Source organism: Aquarana catesbeiana, linkage group LG06 (genome assembly GCF_042186555.1).
Source record: "Aquarana catesbeiana isolate 2022-GZ linkage group LG06, ASM4218655v1, whole genome shotgun sequence".
Taxonomy (NCBI): Eukaryota; Metazoa; Chordata; class Amphibia; order Anura; family Ranidae; genus Aquarana; species Aquarana catesbeiana.
Genome location: NC_133329.1, coordinates 404,825,836 through 404,845,495, shown reverse-complemented (window position 1 = coordinate 404,845,495; position 19,660 = coordinate 404,825,836). Strand labels below are relative to the sequence as shown.

At 45.4% G+C, this 19,660-nt stretch overlaps 1 protein-coding gene across 1 annotated transcript in view; it reads right to left on the bottom strand.

Moving 5' to 3' along the window:
* The window catches only part of GYPC (glycophorin C (Gerbich blood group)), a 31,208-nt gene extending 18,182 nt beyond the window's left edge, over nt 1-13,026 (bottom strand). Inside the window, exon 1 of the mRNA XM_073634438.1 lies at nt 12,865-13,026. Coding sequence (XP_073490539.1) covers nt 12,865-12,904 — 40 coding nt within the window. The 5' untranslated portion in view covers nt 12,905-13,026. The remainder of the gene's footprint in view (nt 1-12,864) is intronic.
* Between the last annotated feature and the right edge of the window lie 6,634 nt (nt 13,027-19,660).

Below are 19,660 nucleotides of genomic sequence, written 5' to 3'. Positions count from 1 at the left end.
TCTGGGGCATGGAGTTCACCAGAGCTTCACAGGTTGTCAATGGAGTCCTCTTCCACTCCCCCATGATGACATCACAGAGCGACGTATGGTCTGAGCACTGACAGGCTGACCCCCCACCCCTACAACCTCTGCAGCAAAGCTGGCAGGACTCATACGTCTATTTCCCAAAGACAACCTCTGGATATGACGCTGAGCACGTGCACTCAGCCACTTTGGTGGACCATGGCGAGGCCTGTTCTGAGAGGAACCTGTCCTGTTATACCTCTGTATGGTCTTGGCCACCGTGCTGTAGCTCAGTTTCAGGGTCTTGGCAATCTTCTTATAGCCTAGGACATCTTTATGTAGAGCAACAATTATTTTTTTCAGATCCTCAGAGAGTTCTTTGCCATGTGGTGCCATGTTGGACTTCCAGTGACCGGTATGAGAGAGTGAGAGCGATAACACCAAAATTAATACACCTGCTCCCCATTCACACCTGAGACCTTGTAACACTAACGAGTCACATGACACCGGGGAGGGAAAATGGCTAATTGGGCCCATTTGGACATTTTCACTTAGGGGTGTACTGACTTCTGTTGCCAGCGGTTTAGACATTAATGGCTGTGTGTTGAGTTATTTTGAGGGGACAGCAAATTTACACTGTTATACAAGCTGTACACTCACTACTTTACATTGTAGCAAAGTGTCATTTCTTCAGTGTTGTCACATGAAAAGATAGAAGAAAATATTTACAAAAATGTGAGGGGTGTACTTACTTTTGTGAGATACAGTAACTTTAGTGTATTTTTTACCGAACTTTTGTGTTTCATAAACTTTTGCTAATATCGTGTGATATAAAGAGTTAAAGCTACCACTATTTGTTTGTGGGGATTGCGTAATCTTCAGGACTAAAATGATTTTGTGTACAAAAAAAAACACAAAAAAACCCGCAGAAACAGCTCTGGCTGCCAAAGAGGTATAAATGCGTCAGCAAGATAGCAGGGTGGGGTGGGGGGAATATAACACTTGCAGATTATGGCCGGCTTATACAAGTCCTATAAAACCTGGCAGTGGATCTGTAGACGGCTGTGAGAACCGATCCATCCAGCATCCGCCCGGGGATGGGGAGAGGATGTTGGAATATCCTGTTTGTGTCAGTGGGAAGACTCACTGTTAGGCCATCACAGGACAGATGGAGAGCTAATAGAGTGTGATCGGAGCCATTTCCAGACATAATCCGATGTGTGCCGTGTGTACGCCGATCCCCAGGACTGTGTACGCCGGAGAGCGCCGGAGCAGAAGGCTTGCCGGATCGCCCGGCATCAATCACGCCGGACAGCAGAAGGAGCTAAACGCAACACTTGCTTTATATAAAGGAACCGCTAAACTGAACACCGCAGGACGCCTTCTGATAAAGAGAACCTGTCATTATACAGCTTGTAATAAAAGCAAACCTCCCAAATTTCTGAGATGAGGATAAATTACACCTTTCAATAAAGAATGTAACAAATTAACTCTACCAGGAAGAAATAATACGCCAAAAATATTTAGCTATCAGATCAGCCATCACATCAGAGGTCCCCCCATCACATGCGAAGCCCCCTCATCACATCACAGGCTCTCCCATCCCATCAGAGGTTCCATATCATATCAGAGGTCCCCCCATAACATCAGAAGCCCCCCCATCATGTCAGAGGCTCCCTCATGAAAACACAGACCCACCATCACATCACTAGCCCTCCATCACACAAGAAATCCATCATCACATCAGAGGTCCCCCTATCACATGAGAAGCCCCCACATCACAGGTTCTCCCATCCCATCAGAGGTTCCCTATCATATCAGAGGTCCCCCCATCACATCAGAAGCCCCCCCCCCCCCATCATGTCAGAGGTTCCACCATGAAATCACAGCCCCCCCTTCACATCACTAGCCCTCCATTACACGAGAAGTCCATCATCACATCAGAGGTCCCCCCATCACATGAGAAGCCCCCTCATTACATTACAGGTTCTCCCATCCCATCAGAGGTTCCCTATCATATCAGAGGTACCCCCATCACATCAGAAGCCCCCCATCATGTTCCACCATGAAATCACAGCCCCACCTTTACATCAGAAGGCCTCCATCACACGAGAAGTCCATCATCACATCAGAGGCCCCCCATTGTGTCAGAGGTTCCCCCCATTAAGTCACAGTCCCACCTTCACATCAGAGGCCCCCATCACACGAGAAGCTCCCCATCACATCAAAGGCCCCCCCATCATGTCAAAGCTCCCCCCAATAAATCATAACCCCCACTCTCACACCAGAAGCCCCCATCACATGAGAAGCCCCCCATCAAGACTGGAGACTGGAGCTAGTAATAGAGTCTCATCTCATGCACCTCTACTCCAACCTGATGGTCATCACTCATCAGATAACTCTGTCCAATGCCCAAATGTGGTTTCCATCGCTAGGGATGTGCTTTGAGGATATACCCCCAGAGGAAGAGGACATCCCCAAAATGTGTCCCTACCAATGGATCCATTGACAGACATAGTGATGACCATCATGTGGGATGAAGCAAAAGACCTTGGTGTAACTTTATAACTTGGATTGTGTGAATTCTTGGAGTCTTGGAGCTACATCATCCTAACGATTTGTGTCTATATATTCGGTTGCCATCTATTTCTACATTGTGTGCAGATCAGATCCAGATGACCTTTGTTTGTGTCTATAGATCAGACCAAAAAAAGAGACATCTGAAGAGTAAAGTGGGACAGAGGGATTTGGTTTTAAAACTGGGACAGTTGGAAGCCGAGATAAAGAGACACTGTTTAAGAACATCAAGGTGCCTTGAAGGCTTCTGCACTGAGAGCCCGACACTTGGAAACAGCCCCCATTCATGTAAGGTCCAAATCAAAGCTGTAGCTTGCTGCCCTCCCCCCCACCTCTCCTGAGCTAAGGCCCTGTTCACACCGTGCTGGAGTGCCTGTACGTCCCAACGTGTTTTCCACATGTCACATGTCACATGTAGCGCAGCCTATTTCAATGGGCTGTCCCTAAGCACGAGAAATCTGAAAAAGAAGTCCCTGGCCCTTTTTTCAAACCTTGTTAGTAGATGTGTGAGGGTGTCACTAACATTTAATGGCACCAGGGCAACGCGTTTCTGTGCATATTGGAAATATTCCAATTCCTGACCCACAAAAGGTGTAGGGCCTAGTCTGATCGCTGTTCATATGCCGTTTTAAAACAGTGCAGGGGATTCAAGAGTTGAATTAACCACTTCAGCTCCGGAAGTGTACCCCCCTTCCCCCCCCTTTCATGATCGGGCACGCCCCCCCCGACCCGTAAGTGTCAGATCACGTACCGGTACGTGATTCTGCGCAAAACGGCCACCCCACCGCAGTAAATGTACATCGGGGCGGCCGGGAAACCGGTTTCAAGTGGGACTAAGCCCAAAAGCAAACATTTATTATATTTGCAGCTTACCAATTCTTAGATGTGATGGCTGCATTTGTTTCCCTTTTTTTTTTAGGCTTTCTTTCTACTTTCATCTGGTGATCCAGCCAGGAAGCCTGTTGTTTTTTTTTTTTTTTTTTTTTTTCAACAGAACAAACTCTCCAGCAGAATGTATCAGTTACAGGAATGAGACAAACCATTTTAGCACTGACATGGGGGTGCTTACAACCTTTATCCTATCAATGTGTTAGTGTATCTAAATCTGCTAGTCCATTTAACACTCCCCTACCACCCCGCCCCCCCCCCAGATTGATAATGCTGCTGTCCAAACATAACCCCTGTGCTCCTTCACCCAGATCGGAGGTGCTCTAATACAGGAGGTTTGGGTACCTTAAATAAATAATAATATAATATACGAGCATCTTAATGAGACACAATGTACAGGGATAGGGGACAATTGTAGACACTCACTCAGGTTGAACTGGATGGACTGGTGTCTTTCTTTCAACCTTACTAACTATGTAACTATGTACCTATGTTTGTATTGTTACCAGGTGAAAAAAAAGGTGTGTGGGGGGGAGAAAACTATAGCAGCCACCACATCTAATGATTGATAAGCTGTGATATATTACATTTATGGTTTGGGGTGTAATACCGCTTTAGATGTTTAATTTGGGTTTCATCTATTAACACCTACTTTATAGAGTGCTACCCCCCCCCCCCCGCCACACTGATCGTTTCAAATCACATGACAAGTCGCACCCGATTGTCCGCAATGGAAACGGTCAAATTGGTGCGACTCCGACTCCATCAGAAGTCGCACTGATTTTGAAAGTAGTTCCTCATTTTTGCAAGTTCAGGTTTGACTTGTATAGACATCTGTGCGCCACATGGAGGTCTTCCAAGTAGCGCCTAAAGTAGCGCGACTCCAATGTCGCGATCGGCGTGACCGGGGTGTAACATGCCGATTGTTTATTATTGTTGTTTTTGTTATTATTTTTAGTACTATTAACCGCTTGACCCGCACAAGATTTACCCCCCTTCATGACCAGGCCATTTTTTGCGATACGGCACTGCCTTACTTTAACTGACAATTGCGCGGTCGCGTGACGCTGTACCCCACAAAAAAATGTATGTCCGTCGGCACAATGGCACGGCTGGGCAAATGGGTGACCCTGTACGTCCCCTTTAATTGGCGGCGCTAGTGGGCGTGCGCGCCTGCCCCGTACAGCGTGACCGTGCCCGCGGGTCCCGCGGACTCGATGTCTGCCGGTGTCCCGCGATCGTGTCACGGAGCGGCAGAACGGGGAGATGTCTATGTAAACAAGGCGTTTCCCCGTTCTGCCTAGTGACATGACAGAGATCTACTGCTCCCTGTCATGTCAGTGGTAGCCCATCCCCCCCACAGTTAGAATCACTCCCTAGGACACACTTAACCCTTTGATCGCCCCCTAGTGTTTAACCCCTTCCCTGCCAGTGTCATTTACACAGTAATTAGTGAATTTTTTAGCACTGATCGCCGTATAAATGGTCCCAAAATAGTGTCAACAGTGTCCGATGTGTCTGCCATAATGTCGCAGTCCTGATAAAAATTGCAGATCACCGCCATTACTAATAAAAAAAAAAAAAAAAAATAATAATAAAAATGCCATAAATCTATCCCCTATATTGTAGACACTATAACTTTTGCGCAAAGCAATCAATATACGCTTATTGCGATTTTTTTTTTTTTTTTACCAAAAATATGTAGAAGAATACGTATCGGCCTAAACTGAGGAAAAAAAAATATCTTTTTAATATATTTTTTGGGGATATTTATCATAGCAAAAAGTAAAAAATATTGCTTATTTTTCAAAATTGTCGCTCTTTTTTTTTTTCATAGCGCAAAAAATAAAAACCGAAGAGGTGATCAAATACCACCAAAAGAAAGCTCTATTTGTGGGAAAAAAAGGACGTCAATTTTTTTTTTTGGTGTAACATCGCACGAACGCGCAATTGTCAGTTAAAGCGACGCAGTGCCGAATAGCAAAAAGTGCTCTGGTCAGGAAGGGGGTAAAATCTTCCAGGGCTGAAGCGGTTAAACACCACTGCAGTTTTTTTTTTTGCGCTATAAACAAAAAAAAGACAATTTTGAAAAACAAAAAATATTTTTTTTACTTTCTGCTACAAAACACACCCAATTAAAAACATTTAAAAAGAAAATTTCTTCATCAATTTAGGTCAATATGTATTGTGCTACATTATTTTGGTAAAAAAAAAAAATCCCAATAAGCGTATAATGATTGGTTTACGTGAACAGTATAGCGTCCACAAACTATGGGATATACAGTATACTGGAGAAAAAAATGTATACTAGTAATGGTGGTGATTAGCGACTTACAGTGGGACTGCGATATTGCGGTGGACGTTCTGACGCTAACTGACACTTTGTGGGAACCAGCGACACCAATACAGTGATTGGTGCTAAAAATATGCACTGTCACTGTACTAATGACACCGGCTGGGAAGGGGTTAAACACTGGGGTAGATCAAGGGGTTAAATGTGTATGGTAAAAAGAAAGGGCTGCACATCAATAGGAGTCCAAATGCCGCACCAAAATGACATCGAAAGGACACCAACACACAAGTCTTGTCGATGCGTTTCACACAGTACAATTGTGCTTAAAGGGGTTGTAAAGGTAAAAATTTTTTCACCTTAATGCATTCTATGCATTAAGGTGAAAAAACTTTTGACAGTACCGCCGCCCCCAGCCCCCCCGTTTTACTTACCTGACGCCTCGAATCTTCGCTGCACGTTCTTGTCATCTTCGCTGCAGCTCAGCCTGGTCGCTGAATGGCTGCAGTGGATGGATTGAAAGCAGCGCAGCCATTGGCTCGCGCTGCTGTCAATCACATCCGATGACGCGGCGCGCCGGGGGGCGGGCCGAGTGATACAGCGAGCGGCTATAGCCGCCGGCTGTATCACGGGAGCGCGCCCGCAAGCACTCACCACCATGCGAGGGAGCTCGCATTAAGGTGGTGAATGCTTGCGGGGAGGAGCTGAAACAGCCGCCGAGGGACCCCAGAAGACGAGGTTCGGGGCCACTCTGTGCAGAACGAGCTGCACAGTGAAGGTAAGTATAACATGTTTGTTATTTTTTTTTAAAAAAAAAATTACCTTTACAACCGCTTTAATCATTACAATGTGTTCCTAGCCAGTGTTTATGTGTCCTGTGTGGTGCTTTTACTAAGGGGTGTGCTTTGCAGGGAAACACAATTCAGGCACATCCCTGCCGACAGGATGGAGCTCTGCATTGTACATAGGCAGCGCTCCATCCACTGTGTCTTCTCACCGATTAGCGGGTGCCGGCGGACATCCATTGGCGGCACACTGCTGATCAGCTTCTGCTGCGACTAATCACAGCAGAAGTGGGGCGCCCCTTACCCGGAAGTGCCAGATCACATTACTCTATATACTGTACATGATTCTGCGCAGTGGCCACCCTGTAGCAGTAAAGCTGATATAGAGTGGTCGGCAAGCAGTTATTATTGTTGCTATTGGTATTGTTGTTGTTGTTGTTATTATTATTATAGTTGTTACATAGTTATATAGTTAATCTGGTTAAAAAAAGACACAAGTCCATCCAGACTTCTTATTATCGATGTTGTTGCTGTTGTTATTATCATTGCTATCAGTGGCGGCTGCTCAATTAGGAGCGCATGGGTGTCGCCGCCGCCACCCCCAATCCATGCGCCCCCCCCCCCTCAATCTATATGCCGGATGCATGAAGTTCTATGGATTTTTTTTTTTTTTTTAGAAGCACTTGATATTTAGAGCCCGAGGCTCTGATTGGCCCTGAGCCCACCCTGTTGTGTGACATTGGCAAATTAATATTCACTAATGTCTTCCTGCCTCTCCTCCCGGCCAATCAGGAAGTGGATTCTGAGGACCCCATTGGCCAGTTCGAAAACCCGATTGGCCGGGAGGAGAAGCGACGGCCGGGAAATGGAGGGGACAGAAGGGGGAAGCCGAAGACGTAACTTGCACGGGGTAAGTGTGGGGCTGACGGGGGCCTGGTGGGGGGCGAGAGGGCGAACCGGAAACGGGGGGGGGGTGGTTTCAATAGTGTGTGGTGGCAGGATGGAGTGATGGGGGGGGGGTTAGAGTGTGGGGTGGCGGGCTGGAGCGACGGGGGTCTGTGGTCAGGTCTGCCTGCCGCCCCTCCCAACTAATGAAACTGATGGAGCACTAGCTGCCACTGGTTGCTATTATTTTTAGTATTACTATTGTTTTTGCTATTGTAATTAATATTATTATTGTTGTTATTATTTGTAGTATTATTATTGTTGCTCTTGTTATTATTATTGTTCTTGTTGTTATTATTTTTGCTACTATTGCTATTATTACTATTCTTGTTGCTGTTGTTATTATTATCGTCGTTGTTGTTCTTGTTGATGTTATTATTATTATTATTATTACTGTTACATAGTTAATCTGGTTGTAAAAAAAAAAAAAACTCAAGTCCACCCAGACTTATTATTGTTGTTTTTGTTGTTGTTTTTATTATTGCTATTATTATTATTTTTAGTATTATTGCTGTTGCTAGTGTGATTAATATTATTCGTTGTTGTTATTACACATACCAGTGCTTCATCCATTTTTCTAAGTTATATGGTGGAACATTTCACATGGTAGGTGTCGTTTACAATCACTGCTGTTCATTCGTCCCTAAGGCCCCTTTCACACTGGGGCGGTTTGCAGGCGTTATTGCGCTAAAAATACCGCCTGCAAACCGCCCCTAAACAGCCTCCGCTGTTTGTTCAGTGTGAAAGCCCGAGGGCTTTCACACTGAAGCGGTGCGCTGGCAGGAGAAGAAAAAATCTCCTGCTAGCCGCATCTTTGGAGCGGTGAAGGAGCGGTGTTTTCACCGCTCCTTCACCGCTCCTGCCCATTGAAATCAATGGGACAGCGCGGCTATACCGCGGCAATACCGCGGCTATAGCCGCGCTATACAAGCGGTTTTAACCCTTTTTCGTCCGCCAGCGGGGGTTAAAACCGCACCGCTAGCGGCCGAATACCGCTGCAAGAACGACGGTAAAGCAGCGCTAAAAATAGCACTGTTTTACCACCGACGCCCCCAACGCCCCAGTGTGAAAGGGCCTTATGGTTGTCAAATATCCATGCTTTTTTACCGCTATGATATGTTTTTTTCTGTTTTTTTTTCTATTCTTTGTAGTAAGACAAAATTATGACTGCATATACTCTTTTTAAATACCCCTGACGAAGGTGCTTGAACTAGAAACGCGTCAGGTACCGGAGATCGCTATATACCAGAGAGCAACAACAATCTTTTTGTCGTGCAAATCATGTAACTTGTCGTGTTTTTTGTCTTTTCTGTGTTTTTTTCGTATATTTGTGTAATATATATATTTTTTTCTATGTCCTTTTCACCATCGGTCACTTTATGATCAAATGAGTTCATGTATATCTAATAAATTTATATTTTTCAATTCACATGTGTGGTTGCTGCCTATAAAGTCCCAACGAAGGGGGATTCTTTTTTCTTGATACATAATTAGGGATAATTAGGGATGTGGCAAAAACACACTGGTCTGACATGGTGAAACCCTGTTTTTTTGCTTGATGTTATTATTATTATTAATATAATATATAGTACAATAAAAAAAAAAAAAAAAAAAAAAAAAAAATATATATATATATATATATATATATATATATATATATATATATATATATATCTATATCTATATCTATATCTATATCTATATATAGATATAATATAGATATAGATATAGATATAGATATATATAGATATATATATATATCTATATATATCTATATCTTTATATAGATATAGATATATATAGATATATATATATATAGATATATATATATATATATCTATATATATCTATATCTATATATAGATATAGATTATTATATATATATATATGTATATATATATGTGTATATACATATCTATATCTATAGATATAGATAGATAGATAGATAGATAGATATATATAGATATATAGATATATATCTATATATAGATATAGATATATATTTATATTTATATATAAAAACAGTAACCTTTTCAGACCCATATTAAGTGCAGTAGTCCAGAAATCTCTCTAGGTCTACCTTAGATAACCGGCCCGGGTCGCGGAATGCGATGTGACCGCGCTGGTATCTCATGTCATGTGTCACTCGTAGATAATCCTGGAGAGCCGCTCTGCGCTCAGCTCTCCCGCACCACGCGTCTCTCCAACAATCCCGGAAATATTTTTAGGATGGAAAAAAAAAAAAAAAAAAAACCTGACACTTCCGCTACAACTCCGCACCGCGCTCACCCCGCAGACTGACCGGCATCAGGCTGGATTTCCTAAAGGCAAATAGACTGAGCGCTCTGCAAGAGCATTTGCGTCGGCGCTTAGGAAATGAGGGGAAGCTCTGCTGACTTCCATCATCCAATCATGTGCAAGCAAAAAAATGCTGTTTTTTTTTTTTTTTTTTCCTTTGCACCCAAGCTCCATCTCATTAAGGCTGCATTCACACCTGCGCACTTTCTACATGCGGGTTGCGTGTTTGCGGTCGCGTAATCGCTATTGGCACCCCAAAGCGCCCGTAGCAGACCTGGTAGCGGTCAGATGATGCAGTAAAAGCTCAGTTTAAAGAGGAACTGCGGTCCGCTCACATCGTTTGTAACCAAAACATCTTTGCCATTCCGAAGCTTCCCTCCAACCACTTTTGCATATTATTTTATATATATTCTGTGATTCTGTACTTGCCAAATATGCTGCAGAAATCTCCCTCCTCTGAGTCTGGCTGCAGCCATTTTAACTGTGGGCAGGTGAAGCTGCTGCCTGTTCACTTCCTGATTTACACAGACACACAGAGGCACCCTCCAGCTCTGTAGCTCTCATCATTGGCCCTCTTATGACTCACTCCCCCCTCCCTTCCTGGCAAACTCTCGGGAGAGTGAGAGGAAGAGAGCTGTGTATGATGTCATAATCCTAGGCTAATGACCAGACAAGAAACAGGAAGTGGGCTGTATAAGGGATTTACTGGCAGAGAAAAAAAATGTTTTACTATCCAAAGTTAAAACAACAACAACAAGAGCAGAAGATTTAATAGATGGAAAGATGAAAAAATGACTGAAGGTCTGATTTAGCCACACAGTTTTACTGACCTGTACTGCTGTAAGCACCCCTGTCAGTGGTAAATGGTTTGTCCCAACCCTCTAACTGTTTTTTTTTGCTGGACAGCTTGGCCTGCTAAAGAAGTTTAACTGGCCGGATCACCAAGGGACATGTTCCTGACACAAGGAGAATTAGAGCCGGTTCACACGGGGGCGACTTGTCAGGCGACCTAGCCGCCTGACAATCGCCTCCCGTTCTGTACAATGGAACCGTTCTAATCGGAGCGACGCAAGTCGCTCCGACTTAGAAGAAAGGTTCCTGTACTACTTTGGGGGCGACTTGCATAGACTTCTATACAGAAGTCGTCTTGCAAGTCGCCGCGGCAGTCGTGTGCAGGTCGGTGAGGCGACCTGCAAGTCGTGCCGCTTCTAATGTGAACCGGCGCTTAGTGTTAGGATTACAGGGAGAGTTGGGGTTATCAGGAGGCTTAGTGTTAGGATTAAATGGTTTGTCCCAATTCTCTAACTGTCATTTTTGCTGGACAGCTCGGTCTGTTATTGGAAGCTGAAAAATAACTGGCCAGATCACCAAGTGAAAATACAACAAAAAAGTGTTAGGAACACAGGGGGGCGGTTAGTGTTAGGAACAGGAAGGGGTGTTAGTGTTAGGAGTACAGGAGGGGTTATTGTTAGATACATGGGGGGTTAGTGTTAGGATTACAGGGGGTTAGTGTTAGGATTACAGGGAAGGTTAGCGTTAGGAACACGAGGGGGGTTAGTGTTAGGATTATGGGAGGGGTTATTGTTAGATACACAGGAGGTTAGTATTAGGATTACGGGAGGTGTTAGTGTTAGGAAAATGGGGGGTTAGTGTTAAGATTACAGGAGAGGTTAGTGTTAGAAACAGGACGGGGGGGTTAGTGTTAGGATTACAGGGGGTGGTTATTGTTAAAAACATGGGGGGGGTTAATGTTAGGATTACAGGGGGGTTAGTGTTAAGAACACGGGGGAGTTAGTGTTAGGCTTATAGGGAGGGTTAGTGTTATGTACATGGGGGGGGATTATTGTTAGGATTACAGGGAGGGTTAGTGTTAGGTACATGGGGGGGATTATTGTTAGGATTACAGGGAGGGTTAGTGTTAGCAACACAGATGGGCTAGTGTTAGGATAACTGGGGGGTTAGTGTGAGGAGTAAAGGAGAGGTTAGTGTTAGGAATAAGAGGGGAGTAAGTGTTGGGATTACAGGAGGGGTTATTGTTAGATACATGGGGAGGTTAGTGTTAGGAACACAATGGGGGTGTTAGGATTCTGGGAGGGGTTATTGTTAGGCACACGGGGGTTACTGTTAGGATTACAGGAGGGGTTATTGTTAGATACACAGGGGGTTAGTGTCAGGATTGCAGGGGGGTTAGTGTTAGGATTACAGGGAAGGTTAGTGTCAGGATTACAGGGGGGTTAGTGTTAGGATTACAGGGAAGGTTAGTGTTAGGATTACAGGGGGGGTTAATGTTAAGAACACGGGGGAGTTAGTGTTAGGATTATGAGGAGGGTTAGTGGGCTAGTTTTAGGATTACTGGGGGGTTAGTGTTAGGATTACAGGGGAGTTAATGTTGGGGGCATGGGGGGGGGTTAGTGTTATATCTACAGGGGGGGTTAATGTTAGGAACATGGGGTGGTTAGTGTTGGTATTACAAAGGGGTTAGTGTTAGAAATTACAGGTGGGTTAGTGTTAGGATTACAGAGGGGTTAGTGTTACTAACACAGATGGGCTAGTGTTAGGATTACTGGGGGGGGGGTTGGTGTTAGTATTATAGGAGAAGTTATTGTTAGGAACAGAGGAGGGGAGGATTAGTGTACAGGGATAGTTGGGGTTATTGGGAGGCTTAGTGTTAGGATTAAATGGTTTGTTCCAACCCTCTAACTGCTATTTTTGCTGGACAGCTCGGTCGAAAGAAAGAAAGAAAGAAAGAAAGAAAGAAAGAAAGAAAGAAAGAAAGAAAGAAAGAAAGAAAGAAAGATTGGTAAGCTGCAATATATAAAATTTTTGGTTTTAATACCGCGTAAAGGTGCCTGTGCTACCCATGTGGCTATAACTGCCCGGGACATGTTCCACTCACTGAAGAAGTGTCCGGGAAAAACGAGGAAACGCCTTCAACATCACAGAACAAGTCCAGCTGAATGTAACAAATACTAGATGATGAAGCAACAAAGTAACAGTTTAAGAACGCGCATGTTGGCGGGGAAGTGGTTAAGTCGAGGCGGAGGACAGGCCCCCCCCATGGCGCGGCGTGGTACTCACGTGGATCTGGTGGAGAGGTGAAGTCACCTTTGTTGGACATGGTGGAGGGGCCCCGCTGGAAGTGTGGCCCTGGGGCTGGAGGACGGGGATGCAGTGGCTGTGGGTCTCTCTGTAGACTGGAAGAGACACAACATGTGTGTCAGAGGAGCCGGGGAACATAGGAGGGGGGGGGAGGGAGGGGCGCCCAACACCAGATAACAGGAACTGTTTTTAGACCGGCTCGGCTATCAGCCAGGAGGAGCAAACAGCTGACAACAAGAAAAAAAAAAGTTTATAGAAAAACCCCCTCAGGGAGGCGTCCCGAGCAACACCGAGCACAATCACTCCGAGGACGGGGCGAATTTAAAGGGGAACCTGGACGCTCAGTGCGGCAAATTTTCTAAAGGAGTAAAAAATGTTCACTGAATGCGATAATAAACACAAAAATGTCATATATTTCATTTTATTTGTTTAGGCTTTTTCCCCCTCACCGTAAAGTCTTACGAGTTGTAAAAAATGTAAGTAAAAGTAAAATTAAAGTAAGATAAAATAATAATACAATAATAAAAATAATAAGTATAAATACAATAAAAAATAATAAAACTAATAATAAAATACTGTAATATAAAAGAATAAGTAAAATGCAATAAAACTAACAATAAAATAATATAAAAGAATAAGTAAAATGCAATAAAAATAATAATAAAATAATAAATATAAATAAAAATAAAACAAATAATTTAAAAAAATATAACAAAATAAAAGTCAAATAAGAGTAAAACTAAAAATGTGATATATTGTTGCTTACCAATCATTATTAGATGTGGTGGCTGCATTCGTTTTCTTTTTTTAGGCCTTTTCCCCCTCTCTGTAAAGTCGTATTAGAGCGCCCCCCCCACTCTGGATGAAGGAGCACAGAAGACCCAGCAGGCAGCTGCATTGTCAGTCTTGGGGGGGGGGGGGGATTGACTAGAAGATTTGGATAAACTGAAGCCAAACTCCGGCTAATATTTTATAAGCAGCTACAACAAACAGTTTTTTTTTTCCTTTTGGGAAAATTGGAAAAATTGTTTGTCCCAACCCTCTAAATGACGCTTTTGCTGAGCAGCTTGGCTAATTAAAAGAGGAAAAAAAGGCAGGATCCGGGAGGGTTAATATTAGGATTACAGGGAGGGTTAGTGTTAGGATTACAGGGAGGGATAGTGTTAGGAATACAGGGGGGTTAGTGTTAGGATTACAGGGAGGGTTAGTGTTATGATTACAGGGGGGTTAGTGTTAGGATTACAGGGAAGGTTAGTGTTATGATTACAGGGGGGTTAGTGTTAGGATTACAGGGAGGGATAGTGTTAGGATTACAGGGAGGGATAGTGTTAGGAATACAGGGGGGTTAGTGTTAGGATTACAGGGAGGGTTAGTGTTATGATTACAGGGGGGTTAGTGTTAGGATTACAGGGAAGGTTAGTGTTATGATTACAGGGGGGTTAGTGTTAGGATTACAGGGAGGGTTAGTGTTAGGATTACAGGGGGGTTAGTGTTAGGATTACAGGGAGGGTCTGTGTTAGGATTACAGGGAGCATTAGTGTTAGGAATACAGGAGGGTCAGTGTTAGGGTTACAGGGAGGGTTAGGGTTAGGAATGCAGGGAGGTTAGTGTTAGAAATACAGGGAGGGTTAGTGTTAGGGTTACAGGGAGGGTTAGTGTTGGGAATACAGGGAGGTTAGTGTTAGGATTACAGGAGGGTTAGTGTTAAGATTACAGGGAGGGTTAGTGTTAGGATTACTGGGAGGATTCATGTTAGAATTACAGGAGAGTTAGTGTTGGGATTACAGGGAGAGTTAGTGTTAGGATTACAGGGAGGGTTAGTGTTATGATTACAGGGAGGGTTAGTGTTAGGATTACAGGGAGGGTTAGTGTTAGGATTACAGGGGGGTTAGTGTTAGGATTACAGGGAGGGTCTGTGTTAGGATTACAGGGAGCATTAGTGTTAGGAATACAGGAGGGTCAGTGTTAGGGTTACAGGGAGGGTTAGGGTTAGGAATGCAGGGAGGTTAGTGTTAGAAATACAGGGAAGGTTAGTGTTAGGGTTACAGGGAGGGTTAGTGTTGGGAATACAGGGAGGTTAGTGTTAGGATTACAGGTGGGTTAGTGTTAAGATTACAGGGAGGGTTAGTGTTAGGATTACTGGGAGGGTTCATGTTAGAATTACAGGAGAGTTAGTGTTGGGATTACAGGGAGAGTTAGTGTTAGGATTACAGGGAGGGTTAGTGTTAGGATTACAGGGAGGGTTAGTGTTAGGATTACAGGGAGGGTTAGTGTTAGGATCACAGGGGGTTAGTGTTAGGATTACAGGAGGGTTAGTGTTAGGATTACAGGAGGGTTAGTGATGGGATTACAGGGAGGGTTAGTGTTAGGATTACAGGGAGGGTTAGTGTTAGGATTACAGGGAGAGTTAGTGTTAGGATTACAGGGAGGGTTAGTGTTAGGATTACAGGGAGGGTTAGTGTTAGGATTACAGGGAGGGTTAGTGTTAGGATTACAGGGAGAGTTAGTGTTAGGATTACAGGAGGGTCAGTGTTAGGATTACAGGAGGGTTAGTGTTAGGATTACGGGGAGAATTAGTGTTAGGATTGGAGGGATGATTAGGTTTATGTTTTGATCACACATATCTTCATGATTGTTTAAATGCAATGAGTGGATGAAATGCTGAGTAAGGTTGTTATGGGAGGGGCTGCTCACCATGCGGTGGGCACATGATACAATGTATGTAACATGCGTTTCCCTCTGCTATGGCCCTCCAGGGGGCTCACAATGGACGCTGCTGATACATTAAAAAAAAAGAGGACCTGCAGTTCTCTGGCCAACGAATGTCAATGCAGCACATAGATGTGAATGAGCACAATGGCAAAGCTATGCTCATGCGTTAACATGCATTACATCATGAAGGTTTGACTAGGACCTTATCTGTACAGGGACAGTCATAGGGAGGGTCATGGGAGGGCGCCCCCCCCCCCCCACCCACCAGCTCACATTCGGCTGTATTTGTATTGAACGTTTTTTTTTTTAGCTCTGATATTTCTGGGAGGAGTGTGTAGGGACTGAACACGTCTCACCATTTGGTGTCAGGGACCCCGTATGGCAGCGTGCGGCCGCACACACACACACAGTAAGACGCAGGAAGTGGAGGGGGGGTCCCGCGGGTTGGGCCCCCTCCTCCAACAGTTGTTCTTTATGAAACTTTCACAACAAAGCTACTTTAACAGCTGCCGGGACGCTTAACCCTCCGCTGCCCGTCCCACCGAAAACCGGAGAACAACTCGGATATCGAGATTGTCAGAGAGCGACCCGTTCATGGCCGCGGGACAGAGGAACAGGTCGCAAACTGACACCCAGGACGCTCGAAAAACGCATGCCGCGCTTGCACTGCGATGAATTGGTAGGGCACCTCAAACATGGCCAGCAGAAAAAAAAAAACACTCATGCCCATGTGAACGAGACCTTACATCCAACGTATTTACTTGCTCTCAATTTCTCTGTTAACCGCTTGCCAACGCCACCACCCGGCCTTATTGCAGGTGTACATTGGGAGCTGCCTGTGTCAGCTCAGGTACTTTGCAGAAAAGCCGATCCCCATGGGTGCATATACACAGCGGCTTGGCATTAAAGCCCAACCACCCATGGATAGAGGAAATTTATTCCCATCCCTCAGTGGCGGTTTGGGCCAATTAAGCAATTTCTTCTCCCTCCTCCCTGACCAATGGGATGAGACCGGGCTGTCCATTATCGCCCTTGATATTTGTATTGGTACTGGAAAACCTGGCTGGGCCATATTAGGGACAATACAAATATAAAGGGCATCGGTGCAGGCAGGGGCGTTGCTAGATGGCAAAAAGACCAGGGGCTTCAGCTGACCTACCTACCTGACATACACTGACCTACCTACCCGACATACACACACTGACCTACCTACACTGACCTACCCAACATACACACACACTGACCTACCCTACATACACACACTGACCTACCTGACACACACTGACCTATCTGACATTCACTGACCTACCTACCTGACATACACACACTGACCTGCCTACACTGACCTACCTGACATACACACACTGACCTACATACCTGACACACACTGACCTATCTGACATACACGGACCTACCTACCTGATATACACACGCTGACCTACCTGACATACACACACTGACCTACCTACACTGACCTACCCAACATATACATACTGACCTACCTACCTGACACACACTGACCTATCTGACATACACTGAGCTACCTACCTGACACACACTGACCTATCTGACCTACCTGACACACACTGACCTACCTGACACACACTGACCTACCTATCTGACATGCACTGACCTACCTGACATACACTGACCTACCTACCTGACATGCACTGACCTACCTGACATACACTGACCTACCTGACATGCACTGACCTACCTGACACGCACTGGCCTACCTACCTGACATACATTGACCTACACACACTGACCTACCTGACCAGGAGGGAGACAGACTTCATGTGCCCTGCAGCAGCAGCTCATCCATGGTGTGCAAGGCAGCCAGAGGAGAGGAGGAGAGCCGCCCACCCCCGAGCGCCGAGCTGGGGATCGATGTGGCAAGGTGGCTGCATTGTAATTACGCTGTCGGGCCACCTGAGTCCAGGTGACAGATGCACTCCGTTGGGGTCAGGAGTGCACCGCTAAGATAGTGGACCCTAAGGCTGACTGCGGCGGATGGAACTTGGGGTGGTTCAGGAAGGCAGGACCCCTGGAGCACCAACACAGATCCCACAGTGAGTTAGAGCATAAGATTCCCCAGGGCGCGGAGTCTAAGAGCCAGCAGGTGTTCACCAGAGCCTCTAGTGGTGAGGATGGACTGGGCTGCAACAGGCTCCAGGTCGCGGCCCCCAGGGTCTCCAAGATCACGCTAGGCTACAGGAGGATGGAGAGGAAACAGCAGCCCAGGACAGCAAGGGATAGTAAGGAGGTAGCCAAATGTCGGGTCGACTAGCAGACAAGGATAACAGAGAACACGCCAAAGGTCAGGGTCACAAGCAGACAGGGATAGTCGAGAACACTCCAAAGGTCAGGGTCACAAGCAGATGGGCATAGTCGGGAACAAGCCAAGATCAGTAACAGAGACAAATGTAGAGCACACGGCAAACAGGAAACAGGAAGCCAAACACACAATATTGCACGGCAAGGCAGGTTTGGTGAATACGGTGTTAAATAGTGGTTCCTGTTGAGGCTAGGGTGGAGCCACACTGAGGGAAGATTACTTAAGCATGCAGGTGTGAGAGTTCAAGCCTCAAGGCTGATACACAGACCAGGTAAGAGACAGACAGGTCATGAAAGTATTTCTGCAAGGTCATGACATCCGCCTTCTGGAGCCTGCAGCGCCTATGATGGACGTCACACGTCCCGCGGTCCCGCTATTGGACCAGTGGGACGTCCATCATAGGCGCTGCAGGCTCCAGAAGGTGGGACCTGCTATGTGACTCGGCCACACTGGGCGGCACTCAGGATCAGATAGGTCCCCGCTCGGCGGCGCTCAGGATCAGATAGGTCCCCGCTCGGCGTCGTTCAGGGCTAACAATAAAATTGTGAATACCTGACACCTGGGGCTTTTTGGGGACCCATTCGGGGCTCCATCCCCCCCCTCCCGATGCCACAGGGTGCAGGTAACACACATCACAAATATATGCCGACAATTTATTGTTCTTCATAACAAGCCCTGAGACTTCTATCCCGAATTCACTGAAGGCCCTTAGATCGTACTCCGTTCTTTCTAATTACAAAATGAATGTGCACAAATCTGAAGTTTTGAACATAAATTTGCCCCAGTGAGACTCTACGTAACCTACAACAGAACTTTCCCTTCTCTTGGGCTCGCAAACAAAATCAAATATCTGGGCTTTTATCTCACCCCCTCACTGTCTGAGGTTTTTAAGGAGAATTTTTCACCCTAGCTTGCCTCTCTACGACTAGATCTCAAGCGCTGGCACCAGCATTCTTTCTCCTGGCTTGGTAGGAAAAGTTTCGGCCATTTTGCCGAAACTAATGTATCTCTTTCAAACATTACCGATGGCTGTCCCATGTCACTTTCTGCGGTCGGTCCATGGGGAGTTTTTGAATTTCCTCTCGGGGGTTACACATCTAAAAGACTGTCCCACTGTATCTTGATCTTATCAAAGGACCAGGGTGGTATACAGTATAGGGGTTCCCTGGTCCGTTTAAATATTACTATGCGGCCCTGTTAACCAGAGCCCTGGACTGGAGCCAAGAATTTTTCGGAGAAGGAGTGTGTGGGAGTGGAACAGGCCGTGTCACCCTTTCCACTTCCAACTTTGTTGTGGCAGACTTCTACCCTGAAATCCCACCCTTTGATAGGGACTACTTTGTCAGTAATAGCTACAACGGGCTAAGTCACAATGATCCCTTCTACCCCCTCACCTTTGTCACCTGTTATTGGTGCTCAAGAATTCCCTTCCAGTCTGTCAGGGAGGAGGTTCAATCAAGGAATTTATCTTGACCAACTGGTTTAGACCCCAAGACTTTCTTCTTGAGAGTCGATGGTGCACTATTGAAGAAATTCAAGCAATGATGTCACCCCCTTGGACAGGTGGAGAGCAACACCGATTAGACACTTTCTCATCTCCTCGCAATATGTGCCCTCCTCTAGTCATTCCTTGTCTGCTTTTGAGAGGCTCTGCCTAGATCCCGCACCTCTCTGCCACCTTCTGTCATTGATGTACATGATGCAGATTGAACCCCAGGAAGGCTT